The following is a 22,231-nucleotide window of genomic DNA, read 5'->3' as shown; positions in this document are numbered from 1 at the left end:
GATGTGCAAGCAAAGATAAGTTTCAAGAATTGAACTGAAACTAGTCAAAACCAGTTGCAAGCATGCCAAACAAATATCTCCAGGGATGGACTGGGACCAAAAACGGCCCTGGACTTCCCCCCAAATAGGCCCACTATACTATAGTATACTATACTAAGTGCTATAGTAAAGTTCTAGGTATAGTGGTATATTGTCTGTCATAACAAAACCCACACAGATGAACTATTTATGATTGTTTATTCAAGAACTCAAGAACACCTAATATTCAAGAACGACTAAACATCACTTGCATCTCCTAAACAAAAATGAACATAGACATTGTCTTTTATACTGCTATTTTACAGTCACTTCTATGCTTGCATTTTAAAGAGAAAAAAAATCTGTATCACTGATATTTGTAACTGACCTTGCCAACAATAATTACACTGAGCAGTCATTCTGAATGTTTGATGCACCATCAGTGGCATTACTGATGCAGTTACTGATTTCCAAATTACATTTCTCCATCACATCTGTGAGCATCTGAACAAAATATTGGCCAGTGGTTGCTTTGCATTTGATCACTGCTAAAAGCCTTTCCTACACTGTGTCTTTGACATACCTCAGAACTATAGAGCACTGTTCTTGGGATGTAATGTCTTGTGCTGTATCAATCTGCACAGAAAACATCCCAGCTTCAGTAATTTCTTTTGCAATTACTTCCTGAATTAGGTGCTGCACTGCTGAGATGACCATATTAACTGTTGTTTTTGACAGAAATGTCACAGCAGAACCTCGACCTTTGGAGTGTGTCTCATGTATCTTCTTACTCTTTTCTATGCACTCTGAGAGATGTTCCTTCATGCACACATTGTATTTCCCAAGAAGAATGACAAGCTCTAGAAAGGTTCCATAATCAATGCTCATGTCATCCAAGGTATAAGCTGCCTCAAATTGTGTTCCTCTGTAGCTAAGTCCTCTCTTGCCAATTACTTTAACTATGTCAACAATGCGTTCCAACACCTGCCGTCTCTTCCTTACTTGATCTCTGTGGGCCATTACTTGGGGACTGTGTAGTAGACTGGCAATATCTGCTTTGGATGCTCTTAAGAAGTAAGCTTCAGCACACACCCTGTGCATGTTGCTCCTTTCATGCTCCTGTACTCTTTGACTGATGTGCTTCCAGTCCTTCATTCCACTTATGAATGGACTGGTTTCATCTGGCCTAGCAAATGCTAAACAAACTGTACAATACAGTGTGTGATTCTCCTCACAGTATGTAAGCCATTTATGGTTAGTACCATCTCTACAGCTGAACAATTTTTCTAGAGACAGGTTTTTGGGCTTTTGCTGGGGGTGGTAACTGAACAACTGCTCTAGGCTGTAACTGTCTGAACTGGGGTGGCTGAAATATTGGGGCACTGACCCCTCATTCTGGCACTTTCCTGGACTCTCCCCGTCATCTTTTGAGCTGCCACCATCTTCAACCTGAATAAACAAACAATTGAAAAGATGAAGTTGGATGCTAATGCTATTGTTGATTATATCTAAACTATGCAATGGCATCTAGGAAAACCCTTCACACTGTGCACTGACATATGCTTGATTAACATTTGTTTAATAGTATTATTTGGAATGACAGCCTTTAAACCTGTACTTATACCTCAAAATTCTATTTTTAAAAACCAGCCAAAACTTTGGATAAACATAGCATTTGATACCTAGGCTACAGACAAGAAGAATAAAACAGATTTGGAGGTTTTTCCTAAATCCCAATTACATTTTTAGCCTTTTAGGTCTATTCTGCGTAAGAATTAGCCTGCTTGACACGTTTTATAGCTTTAATATTATGTTGATTTTTTGGTAGGTCAGCCTGACAAACAGATCTAAAATTAGGCTATTAACAAATTGCACAATGCAATGTTGCTGTGATTAGTTATGATAACATTCAAGCAATCATCCTTCAAACAACATTTGTAGCCTATTCCACAGACATTCCACCACGCACCATGAAAGAGAAGACAAAGATAAATAGTGCCAAAATGGAAAACACTTCTCCCCCTCAAACTTTTGGTTAATGATAGGCTAGAGCTTTGGTTCTTTTGAACGTAAGGAGCCTAGTCTGCATGAATTATGCAGAGGTGAACACATGAAATCGCGGCCATTTGTGCTTGCCTATCTATTTATAATTGGCTTGCTTGGTAGTTACATGTTTGTTTTGACAGCAATAAACCACATATTTCTCATCATCACACCGCAAATCCAGTCAATAGAAGATTGGCCTACTATGTGAGGGGTCTGTGAGTGGCCTTTACATAACCTGTTTTATGCTATGGTTTTATGTCGTTGTCATTTACCGGTACCTCCTCCTCCGGTGAAATTCCCTCAGCTGCCTGCCCCTCATCATGACGATCATCATCAGCATGTGGTTGGTCAGGTTGGATGTCCACCTGGTTCTCAGTCTCGTTTGGTGATAATGTGACATGAGTGTTTCTGCTGCTGCTTGCAGTTGCACTGCTGCCAAAAAGCTCTATGAGCTTTATATATTTTGAAGCATCTGCTTCAAGTGACTTCACTTTCTTTTGTTTTAACTTTTCCCATCCACCTTTCTCTGTACATTTTCTGCTTGCCATCTTTCTGTTGACAGACACTAACGTTACTCTTCTTTGTTGGCTTTTAGGCCTATGGAATAATGATTGACAGATAAATTATCATCTTAGCGCCACCTGTTGTTAGGTGATAGACTGAAAATTTTGTTTATTGAACAGGGCCGACGGCCGTAGACCAGACAGCCGTTCTGGACTTTTCCAGAATGCACAGATTGCCAGTCCGCCCCTGCCAATGCCCTGTTAGATCCTGAAAGGACCTGGTGCATGCTTGATCACACTAGACCTTCCTTGTCTATAAGTTTGAGGTCTTGCCATGGTCAAGGTCAAGGCTTTTTTATTGTCATTTCAATCATAAACAGTTGGTACAGTACACAGTTAAAATGTTTCTCCAGGACCATGGTGCTACATTAAACATCACAGGACCACAAATCTGCAAATAACAACATAAAAAACAGATACAGCTAAATAAGTACAGCTATATAAGTGGCAGCTATATGGTAGATACAGCTACGGTATATGGTAGATACAGCTGTATGGCCCAGCTATATAAGTGACATTCACAAGTTGTGCCGGCAAATGGGTCATAAGTGGTTGTCATGAGAAAGCTAATACAAAAATTACTCGATGTGTGTGTGAAAACGTGACTTTTCTGTGGGCAAAGAGAGAGACACAGAGACATCACCACATACACTACTCAATTTCTCAATCAAAGCTTGAGTACAATCACCAACAATCACATCTAGATTACCTGTAAATGAAACAACAGGGTTAACTTTGGTCCATGGGGTTGGGAATGGTCGGCTCATAATTACCTCAAAAGGAGACAATTTGGAACTCAAAAAGCTATGTTGAGGCTGTTAGGAGACAAAGAGAAATGAGAAAACCTCAAATAAATGGGTGATTCGGAAACATGTGGGCAAGATTTGCCCTCTTTGGCTACCCACTTGCTGACAGTCTGCTAAGCATTTCCCACAGGCCTCAGATAAGTCACCAGAACCATGATCTTTTGGTTTTGACGATGGACAGTTGTTTTGGCAGGGAACATGGTTCCAAAAGAGCCGCAACAAGAGAAGCATGTGATATTGGCTTACCATCAGCGGCCTTAAAGCCGTAAGAGTGCAAGGTTTTCCCAAAATCTGAACTACCCCAAAGGCATAACAGGAGTCAGTAGAACAAACAGAATACCTACATGACAGTGATGATGAACCACATTCACAGAAACAAAAACGAATAAATCAGATTTCACTTAATCTGACTTTAAATCACAGAGATGCTCCTTTACACTAAAATATCTCTCTCCAGCGACACTTTATTTTTAAATCCCAGCTCCTTCTCTTTGTAAAGCCACACCTACTCTCTCTCTCGCTCTCTCTCTCTCTCTCTCTCTCACACACACACAGAACCAGGAATTTCATTTCATTTTGTTTCAGAGAAAACGAAACTCGCACAGTTCTCAGAATCTCCTCTCCTTCTGTCTGTCTCTTTTTGCTCTCAGTGTGTGATTGCACAAAAAAATGGCAGAGGTTGGTATTTCAGACCAGAATCAGTTCATCTGTCCAGTGTGTCTGGATGTTCTGAAGGATCCTGTAACTATTCACTGTGGGCACAATTTCTGTAAGGTGTGTATTAATGGATTCTGGGATCCGGAGGATGTGAAGGGCATCTACAGCTGCCCCCAATGCAGAGAGACTTTCACTCCAAGGCCTGTTCTACACAGGAACAACAAGCTGGCTGAAATGATGGAGAAACTGAAGAAGACTGAACTCCAAGTTGCTTCTCCTGTTCACTGTTACGCTGGACCTGGAGATGTGGAGTGTGATTCCTGTATTGGGAGAAAACGCAAAGCCACTAATTCCTGTCTGGTGTGTCTGGCCTCCTATTGTGAAGATCATCTTAAACCTCACAATCAGTCCCCTGCCTTTAAGAAGCACAAGTTAGTTGAAGCCTGTGCAGAGCTCCAAGAGAAGATCTGCTCTGAACACGGCAAACTGATCGAGATCTTCTGTCGTACTGACCAAAGCTTCATCTGTTATTTGTGTACGATGGATGAACATAAAGGCCATGATACAGTTTCAACTAAAGCAGAAAGAAATGAAAAACAGGTGAGAACTGGACATCATTCTTCTTTTCCAAGCCATTTTATACAAATTCTACTTCTAATCTAATCTCTATTCAGTGGATTTAATGGTTTCTCTGACTGTCATTCTCTGTGAAGTAAATTTTTATTTCCGGTCAAAGGGTAACATGTAAATAAATGTAAAAGAGTTCAGACCAGTCAATGTGCTTTAAACAGCCAACACCCAACAACCTTCTTCCAGCATTTTAAACTAAAGTGCTCACGTGACTGTGTTAAAGCTCTGTAACTGGAGATCATATTTCATAACCCCATTTAATAACCACATAACCCCCATAACCCCATTTAATTCTACAAATACAAAAATCTTTATTGTAGAACTTTATCTTTCTGAATGTGAGTGGATTTGTGGTCCATTTCTGAAAACTTCTTTGGGATGAATGATCCTGATTCTGGAAAGTTCAAATCTCTGCAGAGATTTTGGTCAAAACTCAGTGTTAATTGAACATCGATGAGATTAATGAAGTTCAAAGCCCATGTTCACTGATGGTTCCTTTAATCCGGTGGAATTGGGTGTGGTTTTGAATGTACACACAGCACCTTAAAGAAGTAAACCTGACTATGACTCTGGATTTTACTGCTGAACAAATAAATAACTCTCATGAATCCAGATGTGCACTGTGCATGTCCCCCCCCCCAAAGTCTCTGAGAAATAAAAGGGAACAGTGATGAAGCGCACTGCTCTCAGATCAGTCTGTCTGTGTGTTAATTTTAGTTAGTTCTCGAGGTGATATTTGTAGTTTTCATTGAAATGTTTTCATTGATTTTTTTTCATTTTTAATTTCTCTTTTTAATTTTTGCTATAATTCTGTAGAACATGATTGAATGTATTTTTAAAATGTATTTTATTTGGTCTCAGAATGAGCGAAAGGAGGAGCAGATGAAATCCCAGCAGAGGATCCAGGAGAAGCAGAAGGAGGTGCAGGAGCTGAAACAGACTGTGGACACTATTAAGGTGAGGAGTGAAGAGTAGCTGTGTTTCAATTAACCTGCTTAAATAGAGTGGCGGCTACAATTATTGACACCTTAACCATCTTTTGGCCGTTGCAAAAGTAGAAAATACTTTCAATATAAATTGTGCATGAATAATTGCTCAAACTTCCAATAGAAAAAAAAAATGAGTTGATTCCCAATTACTTAGCATATCAGATCACGTGACGCCATTCCACAATTATTGACACCTTTGTCCAAAGTTATTGCCACTGTTCCACAATTATTGACATCCAGATGATTATTTATTAAAAAATAATCAGTATGTGGTATTAAGTTAACAAAACATAGTTTTTATTGAAAATTTGTTTTACATAGACTTATATTTAGTACAAAATATCTTTTATATAAATATATGGATGTCGGTGCTTACGTACTAAATGAGGAAGTAATACTAATGTTTGAAAACAAATGAACTGATGTTTAACCTGTCAGAAAATCTTTTTATTCCACTTTCTACCTACTTTCTAAGTATTTTCACATTTCACATTTTGTTAATCATTAATTGTTGTTTTTAATAATTTCTAGTTGAAAGGCTTCCCACAGCTGGAACGGTCAACTTCTCGAGACCACTGTGTGTGTGTGTGAGTGTTTGTGTGTGACCTCAGAGAGGGGTGGGTGTAAGATGTGTGTGTGTGTGTGTCCTTGGCATGTAGAGGGTGAAAATGTGTGTGTGTTATGTGTGTGCGCATGTAAATGTGCTAAGTCTTGTGCTAAGTCAGCAAATTACATCTTAATTTCATTAATATGTAGTAAAACAATCATAGGCAAAACATCCCATATCAAGAATATGTCCTTAACAACTCAGCATTTACCATTTTAAACAAAGACATGTTTATGTCTAGTCTAGCAAAGTAGGTCAGCACTTCTCTACTTCACTGGAGGAAGGTCACAAGCCTAGGATTCAGAATTAAACTCATAAAGTCTTAACATCTTAACAATCCTAAATTACACTCTGCAATTATAAAACTAACTTAAATCATGGCTTTAAATCTAACACTAGTTCTGTAGTTTACCAATAAAGCAATTGACATTGTAACCACATGAAAATCCAGTTCAAAGGTCACATGTCATTCCTCAAAACAAAATATAAAATGTCTCCTGATATTGTAATATGTGGTAGATATTTACAACAAACTGCAAAAAAAAATCTGAATATTTCCAGTGTAGGTGCATTTGGTAATTATTAAGTGATCTCATTAAATCAGTCTCATTAAATTTGAAGGTTAATAATTAAAATGAATCAGTCTCATTTGAATCGTTTGAAGTGAATCACTCAAGTGAATCGTTCAAGTGAATCGAATCAGTGAATCATTCAAAGTGAATCAGTGAATCATTCAAAGTAAATCATACCATTAATCCTGGTGCTTAATAGTAAATTACCAAACATCTAAATTATGGTATATTCCAAATTATTATTGATCACTTACCATATTAGATAACTTATATGCACCTTTTTGAATTCTTTGAGAGATTGGGTGACTTCGAGTATATTAAGCACACAAATAAAACAGTTTGTTTAATAAATGAATTTATTATAACAAAGATAAAAATAAAATGAATAATGTCAGCAGATATATTCAAATGGTGTATGTGTGTGTAAGAGCGTGTGTGTGCGTGTGTGTGTGTGTGTGCGTGTGTGAGAGGGCTATAAAGTTGGAATGTTATCTGTGAAAGGGGAGAGCAAGTGTGTGTGTGTGTGTGTGTGAGAGGGCTATAAAGTTGGAATGTTATCTGTGAAAGGGGGGAAGTGAATCCTCGTGGTTCGCCTTGAGACAAAGGAATTCTACCTACATATAACATTATCAAACTCCCTGAAATCTTGATAAGGTTAAGATGTGTGTTAAGGAGATTGAGGATATTAGTAAAAAGAAGCATGCACAGCCTATCTATTAAAACAATTGAGATAAAAAAAACAGAACAATCAACAATTCAACACGCTGCATGTCGAGCAGTGTAAACAATAAACCTGGGTTTAAATTCACACTTTCAATAAAAGCTAAATTCCTAAGACTGATCTTTATTTATGCCCAAAATTTTGACAGTCTTACTGTACTTCCAGTATCTCGCTTATATGCAAGATTAGGGAGATGTTCTAAAACTTCTGAGTCTCCCGAAGCACGTGAGTCGATTCCGTGAGTCGATTCTGTGGACAGAGAGCTTCTCTTGATCCGACGACGGTCGTGATGAAAATCAAAGTCTCTGATCAAACTGATGTACACAGCGCTTCAATCAGGAGGAATTCTGGTCGCTCCTAATTATAAATTGACTGCTCTGAGCTGCAGTCGTACATACTTAATGAATGAAACCGGTTGTAACTCACTGAGTTTAAAATCGCGCGATCTTAGAGTCTACCGTGGCCAAAGGTAAGACAAAGAAAAGCGCGAAACTCTGATTCTTGCAAGAAAGAAAAGAAAAGATGTCTTTATCTGGTTTTCTGGTCTCTTTATGCGTCCAGACCGCTTGGAATCCGGACACCAGAGAGAAAGAGCAGAGCATTCCTCTTTTCTCTTATGCCTTCAGAAAGGACGTGGTGGTGATCCTGCCCCGGCGTGACACAGGTCAACGCGGAAGTGGGCTGATGGGAAATGTAGTTTCTAAAGGGACTGTACCTACACCAGCATGTAATTTTTTATATGCTAGGAAGTTAATTCTGGTCTAATTATATTTATTGCAATCGTATTCCAACTACTCTATAAACATTCCATTCTGTTATGAATCAGAGAAAAAATTTATGATAAATCACAGCACTTTTTTTTTTAAGTACTTCATCTACTTCAACAATGTTACACAAAGCTTGATCCATAACAGTTGTAAATGTCACTTAATTCCACAGGGTGTTGATAATGGTGGACACCGGTAAAAGTGATCAGCATAATCGACACCTCATATGACTTCTCAAATGCGCATTTAGATACAAAATGGTGACTCTCAAATGAAAGAGTAAGAAACAAAGTAGGTTTCGACAAGGAGATCATGAAATATCGGTGAATTTGATCAGTAAAAACATGTCCATGATCTTTCCACCATGCTTACCTGCGAAGATAACGTCCGGGTTTTCCTGAACTTACTGATTGTGCTAAAAAAATTCCATCTCAGATAACGAGCTGTGTCATCAGACGACAAGCTCAAAGGGCGAGGGGGGTCTTCCGGTTGATTAATTAACCAAAAATAACTGTTGGAACTGAAACTCACCTTTGTAAAATTGCTTTTTTAAAATTGGTAAATCTGAAAAGGCGTCAATTATCATGGACTGTCGATAACTGTAGCCGACGGTCTAGTGAAATAAAAACAAGGAACGTGTCAAGACTTTATGACTGCTGTTACTTTTTTGGCCATATGGGGTCCTCAGTGTCTTTGTTTGGTCTAATTATCTACTATATGTACTGTATGTACTGTGTTCACCTGAGTCTGGTTTATGTGGCTATTTCAACTCCTCGCTTTCCTGAGTTCTTTGGTCAGTTTTGAGTTGATATTCTGTTCAAGCCCAGTAACTAAGCCTGTTTTTGAGGTTTCACCTGTTGTTGACCCTTGTCTGCCATTTTGCCTTGTATTCTAACTTTGACTGACACTGGATTTTGACCCATGCCTGGACTATACTCTGATTTATTGTCTTCTTGCTGTTTGGATATTCCTGTCCTGCTATCAAGTAAAAAAAACCCTCACCTGCTTAAAGTGTCCTGGACCAATTTCGTGTTTTTTTTATATGAAAGTATGTCCCTTTACACACTCATCCAGAAGGCTAATTTTGCACAAGGCCATCTGTCTACAGCAGAAAAAAAAATAACAAAACGCATCTGGAAAAATCCCAAGGGAGTCTGGAGCCAGATTCATGACGCCACCTGCGGAACCACTAGCAGGCTGCGAGAGCTTGCACGGTTTCAGTGCACAGCCTGTGTAGACCAAGTTTAGCAGCTAGTGATTTTGCAATTAAATATGGAATTGTCACCTGATCACAATGTTACTTCACCTTTGGATGAAGAATATAATGAGATGTCAGAATTATTTCTTACCCTGGCAACAATCAACTTGTGAATTGCTGATTTTCTTGGTCTTTTTCTCGGCTCTGCTTGGTCCTCGGCTTTGAGGGCCTCAGTGGATGCAGCACTTCGCCTTCTGTCAGGGAAGACGAACACGGCTGGCTCCTTTGGTGACGCTGACACAGATGGAGACAGTGTTGCTTTGGGCATTTTGACAGATGGAACTGTGCCTTTTTTCAGATCAAGTTGCCTCGCGAAGCCCATTTCCCACTGCAAACAGTTCTCAAAGTCATCGGGCCTTATGAAGTGAGCACCGCAAATAATGCTGTAGTCTGTAGCATGTAGCCAATTTTTCCGGGTGCCTTGCACGAAGCGCTCACATTTCTCTCTCATTGTCCGGTCTTTTGGAAAACAATGAGTACTAATCCCATCAAGATTGGTGTTGCCACACCCTCCTACGATACATCTGTTAACCATTTTAATAATTACGTGATAACGTTGAAGAAATTTGCAGAAAACCACCAGGTCATTTTCTCATAAACAAACCAGTGCTGACATAGGATTCAGATGGAGGCGTCCCGCACGTGACGTCATGAAAATCAATGTTTGCTAGGAAATCCAAATGGCAAGTTTTTTCAGAGTCGGACCAATTCGCCTCAAATGGCTTGATTTCAACTGAATTTTTCTGGTATTGCGCAAGGTAAAATAAATTGCACAAAATGCAAAATGTGACAGATATTTGACCAAAGTTTAATATAAAATAGGAGAATTACATTGATCTCGCTCCTAAAGTTACCCGTGATTATGCACTTTAACCTCATCAGTCTCTGCATCTGGGTGTTATAATCTCACCTTGTGGCACAGGGGTAGAGCTCTGGCCTGTTACACCAGATATCCAAGTTCAACCCCAGGTGAACCTGACAGAAACAAATACAGAATTTTCAAAATCCTCCCAAATATTGCAAAGAAAGTTTTTACACTCGCATGAGGTGGTTTTTCAGATAATTCAATCAAGCAGTATTTCACAAAAATGAAATGGAAACACATTTTCTCATTTAAGTTACATGACATGAGGAGCAGATACTACTTTTCTGAAAAAGAGAACTCTGACAGGAAGAAAAAACCCAAAACCTCCCTTCAGAGAAACACAGGAGATCCACAATTTCTTTTAAAAAATCGCTTCTACGTTGCATAAAACTACAATGGCAACTTGGGTAGAGAGATTCTCCTTAAGACACACATACAGAGTGAGTTTATTTATTTTATAGAGTCTCCCATTTCACCACCACACGTGTGTGTGTGTGTGTGTTCTAACAGAGGCGTTCACAGGCAGCAGTAGATGACAGTGAGAGGATCTTTACTGAGATGATCAGATCCATGAAGAAAAAGCGCTCGGAGATGACGGAGCTGATCAGAGCTCAGGAGAAAGCTGACCTGAGTCGAGCTGAGCGACTCCTGAAGCAACTGGAGCAGGAGATTGCTGATCTTCAGAGGAGAGTCACTGAGCTGGAGCAGCTTTCACTCACACACGATCACATCCACTTCCTCCAGGTAACACTCACTGTCTGATCTACAGAGGGCGCTGTTCCTCACAAAGTTTCCTCCTAAAAGCTCATTACAGCAACAATAAATGTTCCTGTCTGAGATCCCAAGTGTGTCTTTGGTCTGATTCAGTCTGAGATTCATTCGTTCCTCTCCTACACTTTTCTCCTTCTCTATTCTGTGTTTCCTCTCTGTAGAGTTTCCCGTCTCTCTGTGTTTCTCCTGGATGTGACGACTCACCCAGCATCACTGTCAATCAACATCTCTCATTTGATGGAGTGAGGAACTCTCTCTCAGATCTGAAAAAACGAGTTGAGGAAATCTGTGAGGAGGAATTCAACAAAATCCATCCACAAGGTAAACAAACAAGCATTTGTTCTGTATCACAGTAAAGAGAGACATAAAATTAATGTAACGGAAATAAAACGTGACCAGGAACAAAACTGCATCAAATCACAAAGCATTAGTATTAGCCTCAGAAATTACATGTGCCAATTACAAATAAATTTCCCAGATAAACAGGACCTTAATCACAAATCCACAAACTAATCTTATTGAACTTTACACATAACAAATATGATGAACATTAGATCAGAACCGAGGCCTTAATTCCTCCATAAAATCCATCAGAAAGCAAAAACACACACATTGTCAGAGCTTCAGCTGGGAAAATTTTTTTTTGCTTGTTCTCATGATCCTTAAAACTGTTTTCGTGTCATTTTTCAGTCTCCATTTTGTCTCTGTGTCTCTACAGCTGCAGCAGTTCACATGATTTTACCCTCAAAACCAAAGAGCAGAGAAGATTTTCTGCAGTGTAGGTGTAAAACACACACACACACACACACTCACACACACACACAGTTCAGCTCAGAGGAGGACCCCCACTTGATGGGCTTTCTTTCTTTCTTTCTTTCTTTCTTTCTTTCTTTCTTTCTTTCTTTCTTTCTTTCTCTACAACACACAGAATGTATATCAATAAGTTTATTTATATCACACACAGAAATCTAATCCATACGAAGGATAAAATGCTGCCTAGAAATAACTAGTAATCTAATCTCACTCGGCAGAAAAAAAATAATGGATTACTGTTATAAAGAAGAAAACTCGTCACACAGAGACAAGGAAAAAATGCAATATTTCAATAAATAGAAAAAAAACAAAAAGAAGTAAAAAATGAAATGACAGTGTGAGGAAAAGAGAAAGGAATGTTGATCTGAAGTGATAATCGTACTTTTGATAGAACGATTGAAATTGCTGAAGCTAAGACTCTTTAAAGATTCATCAGTACTGTTCCAGAGAGTCAAGTGTGTGTGTGAGAGAGAAATAAGAGTACGCACTGAATAACAAAAAGGCATATAAAAAAAACTTATGACGTAAGTTATTTCAAAATGGAACATTGTGTGAATAATAATGTAAAGCAGCAGAACACCGGTGTGATGTAGAAATTAATGCTGTACATTTCTCTGAGCAGTAGGTGTCGCTAGTGAACTCTGTTGAATGCACTGACATGAATCTTTTCATGAATCATGAATCTTTTCGTGAATCACAACCACTGAGCTCTATATAAAACCTGGAGGGCTCCGAACCCATTCCCCTCTGTAGAGACGAGTGAAGCCATCTGGACGCCATCTTACCACTCACATCGCGTGGATTTGGTTTGTGTGTTAAACCGTCGTATCTGATCAAATTTGCCCCAAGAAAAGTATCTCCTGAGTTTTTTCCTTTCATTCCCTCCTCTTATTTTCTCAACTTTACCCCCCATTCCTTACATATCTTTATAGCGCTTCCCTTCACTGCTACTGTTTATTTTTTTCTTTTCCAGTTCAGTCTGATCAATTTTTTTGAACGGCTCTTTTCCTACTATAATTATTTTTAGAGATTATTTCAGTTTTTCTTTTATACAGTGTATCTTTCTTTCATATATTTCTTCTTTCTTTATTATATCTCTATTCTATCAATACAAAAGCTGCACGATACTTTTCTGTTTAGAACAGTTGTGTTGAAACTGGATTATTTTCTAATGTTGTTTTCCATTTTCACTTCATTCTCACAGTCATGTCTTAACAGTATTTATTGGTTGCAAGCTGCATGACAATGACAGTGACCAATAAATGTGACCAATAAATACTGTTAAGACATGACTGTGAGAATGAAGTGAAAATGGAAAATAACATGAGAAAATAATCCTGTTTCAACAGCTGTCCTAAATAGAAAGGAAGTATTGTACAGCCTTTGTGTTGGTATAATAAATACAAAGGAAGGAAGAACTATATGAAAGAGAAAGATGCACTGTATCAGAGAAAAACGGAAATAATCTCCGTAAAAATGATTTATTGTGGTAAAAGAGCTATCAAAAAAATTGATCGGAGACTGGACTGGAAAAGAAAAAAATCCCCACAAAGGGGAGCACTATAAAGAGATGTAAGGAATGGGGGATGAAGTTGAGAAAATAAGAGGTGGTAATGGGGGGAGGGGTCAGGAGAAACTGACCAAATTTGGGGCACATTTGATCAGATACGACATTTGTTTGGTTTGTTTAACACACAAACCAAATACACACAAGGTAAATGGTAAGATGGCGCCCAGATGGCTTCACTCTGACGAGCCCACGAGCTCCAGATTTTATATAAAGCTCAGTGATCATAACCGAGGCTTCGTTTGTCATCGGTCACGTGGTTTTGTCTGCCACGCCCCCTTCTACTCCATACGCGCTTCAGAGCCTCACGACAGACAGGTGTCTCACACACACTTCTTATAAATCCTGCGATTAACATCTAACCTCATCTCATTATCTCATTATCTGTAGCCTCTTTATCCTGTTCTACAGGGTCGCAGGCAAGCTGGAGCCTATCCCAGCTGACTACGGGCAAAAGGCGGGGTACACCCTGGACAAGTCGCCAGGTCATCACAGGGCTGAGACATAGACACAGACAACCATTCACACTCACTCTAAATTGACCGTAGGTGTGAATGTGTGTGAACATCTAACCTGTGGATATTTTATTGTTTTAGATTCCTGTTATCTGACTCTGGATCCAAACACAGCACATCCTAACCTCATTCTGTCTGAGAAGAACAGAGTGGTGAGACACAGTGAGACAGAACAGAGATACTCTGATCATCCAGAGAGATTTGACTCCAGGTGGCAGGTGTTGTGTAAGGAGAGTGTGTGTGGACGCTGTTACTGGGAGGTGGAGAAGAGGGGTGATGTGGACATATCAGTCTCATATAAAGAGATCAGCAGGAAAGGACTGAGTTATGAGTGTGGGTTTGGATTCAACAGTCAGTCCTGGAGTCTGGTGTGTTTTTCTTACTTTGTCTATTTCCGACACAACGACATTAAGACTGAGCCCAGACGTCTATCATCCTCCAGAATAGGAGTGTATGTGGATCACAGTGCAGGAACTCTGTCCTTCTACAGCGTCTCTGACACGATGAAGCTCCTCCACAGAGTCCACACCACATTCACTCAGCCTCTATACGCTGGGGTCTGGATGTGGGATTCTGACTCATCTGTGAGGTTTTGTGATCCGATGAAAAAATGAAATGTTGGTAAAAGTTGAAATGTTGAGTAAAATTATAACTGAGGTGTCAGACTGAATTTCTCCCTGAAATACAAAGACACTTGTGTGCAGAACTGTGGCACTAATCAATTATTATTTTCAAAGTGCTTCTGTTTTATAGATTAATTCTAAATGAATTACATACAGTGGTGCTTGAAAGTTTGTGAAAACAGGGTGCCCACTCACACCTGATTGTCATCCCATTGATTGAAAACACCTGACTCTAATTTCACCTTCAAATTAACTGCTAATCCTAGAGGTTCACATACTTTTGCCACTCACAGATATGCAATATTGGATCATTTTCCTCAATAAATAAATGACCAAGTATAATATTTTTGTCTCATTTGCTTAACTGGGTTCTCTTTATCTACGTTTAGGACTTGTGTGAAAATCTGATGTTTTAGGTCATATTTATGCAGAAATATAGAAAATTCTAAAGGGTTCACAAACTTTCAAGCACCACGATAAAAATGTCTTAATGTAGGATGTTTCTAGAAAAAAATAGTCTCTTTGAAAGCATTTGTTTTAAATGTATGCACTTTTATGAGATTTGTTATTGTGATAAACAAGGAATTTGAGATGTAAATGTTTTTTGCAAAATCTGTTTCTTCAGAAATAATCAACGTTTCTCAAACTACCACATCTTTCTGTCCTGCTGCTGGTGGAAACACACCCTACTGTGTGTCAGAACATATTTAAATTTTTAACCATTTTCTGTTTAAGAAATGCACTTAACATATTCAGACCCCTTAAAAAATAACATTTAAAGTATGGAATAAACACTCATTTTGCAGATTTTGGAATCTACACCTATAAAGATTATTTACAAATCATTGTTTTCAGTTTTAATTTCAATTTCAACATACGATATCATCTTTTTCTGACTTGGGGCTGTATTTCCTCTTGGATGCCTGATTTAATGTCAGTTTTTTTTAATGTTATAAACTCATTTGTAGTAGTTTCTTGTACTTTAAAACTAACAGATGTAATCAATTAAAATAATAAAATATTGTTTAACTATCAGAGCATTAAAACTCAAACTTTTCCGTGTGGCTACTTTTCTCTTTCTATTTTCATTGAAGGCCAAATGACGACTATTAATCAAACTCAGGTTTATAAAAGATGCTTCATAAACTCAAGATCCAAACACTGTGTCGAAACAAAACTGTATTAAACAGAGATCAGTTTAAATCCCAGAGGGAGCGCTCGTGTCTCTCTCCATCACTACACACTGGGAACTGCACACACTTCAGGCCTCACACACCACACACTGGTTTCCTGTGAGGCCTTCACTAATGTGCAGCTCCACACGTGCGCTAGCGTACGGGGAAAAACCACAAACGCCACCGATCCAGTATCGTCAGGATTCTCTGTTCAGACACAAATATACAGTACAAAACAACAAAAAGCAAAATAAAACTACAGTTTCAGATGGAACAGCTGGAAAAGGGCTGATGATCAGGAGAAGGACGCCTGGGATCCAGTCCTGTTCTTTTTTTTTTAAAGATATTTTTTTGGGCTTTTTGCACCTTTATTGGATAGGACCAGGGGTTAAATTGGGCCGGGGCTGTCCGGGGCTGAGCCCCGGCACATAAGCTCGGAGCGGATGGCATGTGATCACGCACACATCAAAAGCAACAAACCCTTTTCACGATTTTCAGTTCTGAATAATTAAATATCGTTTTATTAATCAATGAACCCATGACTTTTATGAGATAGATCATAGTTTTCCTGATAACAAGACGACCTGTCAAAGCTATTTAGAACAGAACTTGCGATCAGAGATTCTGGTTTCTGGAACACTGCGTGGGTTGCCAATTCCGCTTTTTATAAGCGACTTCGGGGTTTCTTTTTTTGTGAGCTTGCTTTAAAAAAAAATCAGAAGTCGTGGTTTGCGGGTTTTTGGGCTTGTGTTTCAGCGTTGTGACTTGTTTATAATTTTCTCCGTACACCGTCTCCCCTTTTACCTGCATACGATCCTAATCCATCAGAGGTGCTTGAACGAACTGTCTGTGCATTTGGCGAGTTCAATTTCCAGGGGAAAAAATAATACTGATCTAAATATGTTGTGTTTTTATTTTTAGACAGTATGTGTTTTGCTGCATTCAAATGATTGTGCTTCTATTTTGCTGCTATAATATGCTCATTTTATGTATGTTCTAGACAATACAAAAAGCACCACATGCCAAATAAATAATTGAATACATAATAATAACAATAATAATAAATGCTTCCAATGTTATAGTGTTGTTTGTATTTGGTTGCATTCACTGCATGAATATATTTGATTGACAATTTGACTGACAGTGTTTTGGCATATTTAACATTTATCCTCCAAAATAAATCAACTGTTTTGGTTTAAGATTGTGCAAGCCTTCAAATTTTCTCACTGAACATTTCTCCTTCACATTTTTCACCTGTAGGCATGTGACAAGATTTAACATGATATTGCTCAACCTACCTCTGTAAAGTCAGCTAACAACTTATTAAAATGCACCAGAATTCAGCAAATAACATGTATGATAATAAAAAACTTCTGGGGGAGGACCCCCAGACCCCCCACTAATCATTTCCTTCAAACCAATGTACAACAACCTGTACAATCTGTTACATTGGCCAACCAATCTACATTCAAACTGCCATAATGTGTAGGGGGGCACTACAAGACACACATAGGCCTACAACACACAGATAAGGTGTATATCTCTGTGCAATATGATATGGTTATCAAATTAGAGGGTTATTTTCCAAAAAGTATATTGGGGCAGGTACGAGGCAGAGCCCCCCCACATAACCAATCCCAATTTAACCCCTGGATAGGACAGTGTAGAGACAGGAAATGAGCAGGAGAAAGACGGGAAGGGATCGGGAAATGACCTCGGGCCGGAATCGAACCCGGGTCGCCCGCATTCACGGTATGGCGCCTTAACCACCTGAGCCACGACGCCCCCTCCAGTCCTGTTCTAAAGGAATGCCATAATTAGGTGTAAATCATGATATGATGATGACTTAAAAGGATCATCCAGTGGATTTATTCTTAAACTTATGTTAAGTAAAAGTATTCATAGATTTCAGCAGTCAAACATTCATTTTCAGAGATCAAATAGTGTTCTAGAAAAAATTATTTTTATTAAAATACCAGATAGGCCCCCTGTGGAAGTGATGTATGCAATGACGTTTAGATGACTAGAATATTAAAACAACTCATACATGGTGTGTTGGTTTGGATGCAATGTGTGTAAACAGAAAGGAGGAGTTGAGAGGTGTTAAATGCAGTTGAGTTTTTCACTGAGGAATTCCTCCACACTGTCTGTGTTCCACTTGAGGATGCTGAGTTCTTCAGCAATGTTCCCGTTATCATCCAGCAGCTTTAGTACAGGATCAGCATGGTGAAATTCATCCTCTGCATTTAACCCATCTGAAGCAGTGAACACACACATACCAAGAGCAGTGGGCAGCTATGCTACAGCACCTGGGGAGCAGTTGGGGGTTAGGTGCCTTGCTCAAGGGCACTTCCGCCTCATGTTAACCTCACTGCATGTCTCTGGACTGTGGGGGAAACCAGAGCACCCAGAAGAAACCCACGAAGACACGGGGAGAACATGCAAAATCCACACAGAAAGGTCCCTGTCTGCTGCTGGGCTCAAGCCCAAAACCTTGCTGTGAGGCAACAGTGCTAACCACTACACCACTGGGCCGCCCAAATTTTATTTAAACTGTTTTCATCTCATTCTTGTTTTAATTTCGTCTCTGTTTCTCCACAGCTGCATCAGTTCACATGATTTTACCCTCAGAACCAAAGCGCAGAGTAGATTTTCTGTAGTGTACTGTAGTTGAAAAACACACACACACACGATCCTGTGATGAACATCTAACCTGCGGACATTTTGTTGTTTTAGATTTCTGTTATCTGACTCTGGATCCCAATACGGCACATTAGTGAACTCATTCTGTCTGAGAAGAACAGAGCAGTGACACGCGGTAGGACAGAACAGAGATACTCTGATCATCCAGAGAGATTTGACTCCTGGCCTCAGGTGTTGTGTAAGGAGAGTGTGTGTGGATGCTGTTACTGGGAGGTGGAGTGGAAAGGTGTTGGTATTATGTCCAGATCAGTCTCATATAAAGAGATCAGCAGGAAAGGGCAGGGTAATGGGTGTAGGTGTGGATACAGTCGTCAGTCCTGGAGTCTGTGGTGTTCTTCTTCCTCTGTCTCTTTCTGGCACAACAGCATTAAGACTGAGCTCCGAGGCTCAGCATCCTCCAGAATAGGAGTGTATGTGGATCACAGTGCAGGAACTCAGTCCTTCTACAATGTCTCTGACACAGTGAAGCTCCTCCACAGAGTCCACACCACATTCACTCAGCCGCTATACGCTGGGTTCTGGCTACCTTTTTATAACTTGACTGTCAGGTTATGCGATCCAAGCTGAAATGTTAGTAAAATTAAGAATTGGATATCAGATTCAGAGTTCATAAATGAAATTTGTGTTCACCTGAGAGAGCCTGCTAAAGTGCTTAGAGATGGTTAAACAATCCTACAATTAATTGTTTGTCAGTATGTGCTGTGATTCTCCACTATGGAGTTAGAAAGCTGCCAAAATGTTTTACAAATATCCCATAATTTGCAAACAGTTTCATTTATAAAGATTCCACAATTCACAAATATACACAAAAATGCTTTGCCAATACAAAACACAGCTATCAAAAAATACAATATAGAAGACTTCAATGTTAGTAACATAATCCTTCACTTTCTGTTTGTTGGTGTCCTGATTATCTTGTTGAGGTTTATATTTCAAGAATGACCAGCAGACTTTTCGTTACCCATTCCCTGTACTGTAGACTATTTTCTCAGTGTGTGGTGCAGTAGTTAGCACTGTTGCCTCACAGAAGAAGGTTCTGGGTTTGAACTTGCTGGCCAACTGGATACTTTGTGCGGATCTTGCATGTTCTCCATGTCGATGTGTGGGTTTCCTCTGAGTGCTCCGGTTTCCTCCCACAGTCCAAAGACTTGTGGAATAGGTCAACTGTCTCCTCTAAATGGCCCATAGATGTGAATGTGAGTGTGAATGGTTGTTTGTCTCTGTGTTAGCCCAGAGATAGATTTGCGACCTGTCCAGGGTGCACCCCGCCTCTTACTCTAAGGCCCTGTCCACACGGCAATGGATTCAGGTGACTCCAATACAATTGCTTATCGTTTAGGCCTGGCGTCCACACAGCACCGGCGTTTTGGGTGCCCAAAACACAATCTTTTTGAGAACGGGTTCCAGAGTGGAAAGATCTGGCAACGTTGCCGTTGTGAAGTCGTCTGGATGAGTAGAACGGATTTGTTTACGATGATGTCACAACCACATGACTGTGAGTGCTTCACGCCGGGTAGAAGTGTAACGAATATCACCAGGATATCACCAGGAAAAATCCTTACAGAGCACGAGTGAGAGTGAAACACGAGCTTGGACATTCTTCTTCTTCTTCTTCTTCTTCTTCTTCCTCTTATTATTATTATTATTATTATTATTATTATTATTATGTTCAGTGTTAGTTCACAGTAGTAATGCAAGAAGCAGAATAGTGACAGTAATAGTGAAGCAAAAACATGCAATTGTACAAACACTGCAGCTCTACAGCAAAATATTCATTTATGAAATGGTCTGATTCTTAACACCAGTAGTGCCAATGATCTTCTCATTGCGATGTGATGCGAGTTGTCAACAAATCCTATAACTTGGTTCATGAAACGCGCTTACAAAATATTTTCACTGTGAATATTTATTGTGTAATGGTGCAAAGTGAGAGAGAGAGAGAGAGAGAGAAACTCTGCCCTTAGGGCAGAGTCAATCCCGCCAGCAAAAATAGGGAAAAAAAGGAGCGATCTCACCTCTTCAGATGTGGGTTTAAGTCCTAAAGTACATTCCTCAAAAAGGGCATAGAAGAGCAAATTAATCCATCAACGTGTAGTATTCAATTTATTCCAGACCATTAAAGATGCCGCCTTCCGCATAGAATCCTACGTCATCCTCGCCGCCATATTGGATAGGTCAAAGCGGAGAATAAAGATTCATGTGCTGCGTTTAACTGTACCAACAGGTTTACCGTCCAAACGAGATCACATGGGATTACCTTTCACAGGTGAGAAACAACAAATTAATCCATCAACGTGTAGTATTCAATTTATTCCGGACCATTAAAGACGCCGCCTTCCGCGGAGAATCATACGTCATCCTCGCCGCCATATTGGATAGGTCAAAGCGGAGAATAAAGATTAGCTGCATTTAACTGTACCAACAGGTTTACCGTCCAAACGAGATCACATGGGATTACCTTTCACAGGTGAGACTGGAAAAATACTTTTCATTGTATTTGGTCATTATAATGTAATTTTACGAACAGATTTTCCTGACTTTGTGGCTAATATGAAGTCTCGCGCATAATAGTTTATGCGCATGCGTCCTTACTTCTTCTATTGTTCTGGTGTCTCCGAAGGGACCGTCTTACAGCGCCCCTAGAGGTGTGGCATGTGTATTGCATCATTTTCAGCAAGCATTGCGTTGCCGTATGGACCTGATATTTTACTGATTGTTGCCCATTTGGACGCGATATATTTTTAAATAACATCTCGTTGCCGTTGTCGTGTGGATGTAGCCTAAGTCAGCTGGGATTGGCTCCAGCTTCACCCATGACCTTTTGTAGGATAAGCAGTATATCCAGTTGATGGATGGATGTTTTCCAAGTGATCCTGCCATGGGAGACAGTGTTAACTGTTTCCTCTCTTCCATGGTTATGCAGAAACTGGAATTTGGTTTAGGTTCCCGGTTGTCTTGAATGCGACATTAACCCACCTGTTAACTGTTCATGTTGAAACATGTCCATTCACTGTGACTAACCTGGAGAAATCTGAGGCAACTCCTTTGGAAGGCTAAAGGGAAGGTAGTTGTCTCTTTGGCACCACCTTCTGTTTTGGTGTTAAGCTCATTTGAAAGAAAATCAGGGCATTTGCAACTCATACCAGCAGAATAATAGTGACAAAAGTCACATGATCTGCAAGTGATGTGTTGCTGTGTACTTATCAAAAAATGTGTTGCATTTGTAAAACCCATAACACACTTTCAAAAATGTTGCTTATTTTTACTTTGTTTGTGGAACATGCCCTGCATTTGTTTATTGATTGTATTTTTGTATTTGCAAAGCACATTGTATTTTTTTTTTCATTGCAGTGTTTTGTTTTCACAAGACACACTGTGTTTGTTTGAGAGGTGTGTTGTGTTTTGTAAAGCATGCTATGTGTATTTCTGAATCATGGGAGCTTTATAACTTTCATTCTGTTTATTTGTAAGTCTTGGGGCAATTGTAAAACATTTTGGCAGCTTTCTAACTCCACACTCATCCTGCATCATGGCTCCCAGTACAAAGAGTGCACCTTCTATGCCT

The 22,231-nt window shown here is 39.5% G+C and overlaps 1 protein-coding gene across 1 annotated transcript; it reads left to right on the top strand.

The window, feature by feature from the left end:
* The first annotated feature begins 4,102 nt into the window (after positions 1 to 4,102).
* On the top strand, positions 4,103 to 14,800 carry LOC132864445 (E3 ubiquitin/ISG15 ligase TRIM25-like). The gene is made up of 6 exons (XM_060897859.1): positions 4,103 to 4,690; positions 5,582 to 5,677; positions 11,010 to 11,243; positions 11,432 to 11,591; positions 11,989 to 12,048; positions 14,247 to 14,800. Exons 1-6 carry the CDS (start codon positions 4,103 to 4,105, stop codon positions 14,777 to 14,779), a joined length of 1,671 nt encoding a protein of 556 aa, XP_060753842.1. The 3' UTR covers positions 14,780 to 14,800.
* Positions 14,801 to 22,231: the final 7,431 nt, after the last annotated feature.

Source organism: Neoarius graeffei, chromosome 17 (assembly GCF_027579695.1).
Source record: "Neoarius graeffei isolate fNeoGra1 chromosome 17, fNeoGra1.pri, whole genome shotgun sequence".
In the NCBI taxonomy this organism is placed as follows: domain Eukaryota; kingdom Metazoa; phylum Chordata; class Actinopteri; order Siluriformes; family Ariidae; genus Neoarius; species Neoarius graeffei.
The sequence above is the reverse complement of the archived record's forward strand: the minus strand, read 5'-3'. Positions and strand labels throughout refer to the sequence as shown.

What these genes read in the sequence shown, in the direction of transcription:
- LOC132864445 (XM_060897859.1), top strand. Translation starts at nt 4,103, where the DNA reads ATGGCAGAGGTTGGTATTTCAGACCAGAATCAGTTCATCTGTCCAGTG. An exon ending in ATCACATCCACTTCCTCCAG is followed by an intron (nt 11,244 to 11,431) that starts GTAACACTCACT and finishes TCCTCTCTGTAG; the next exon opens with AGTTTCCCGTCTCTCTGTGT. An exon ending in CAACAAAATCCATCCACAAG is followed by an intron (nt 11,592 to 11,988) that starts GTAAACAAACAA and finishes GTGTCTCTACAG; the next exon opens with CTGCAGCAGTTCACATGATT.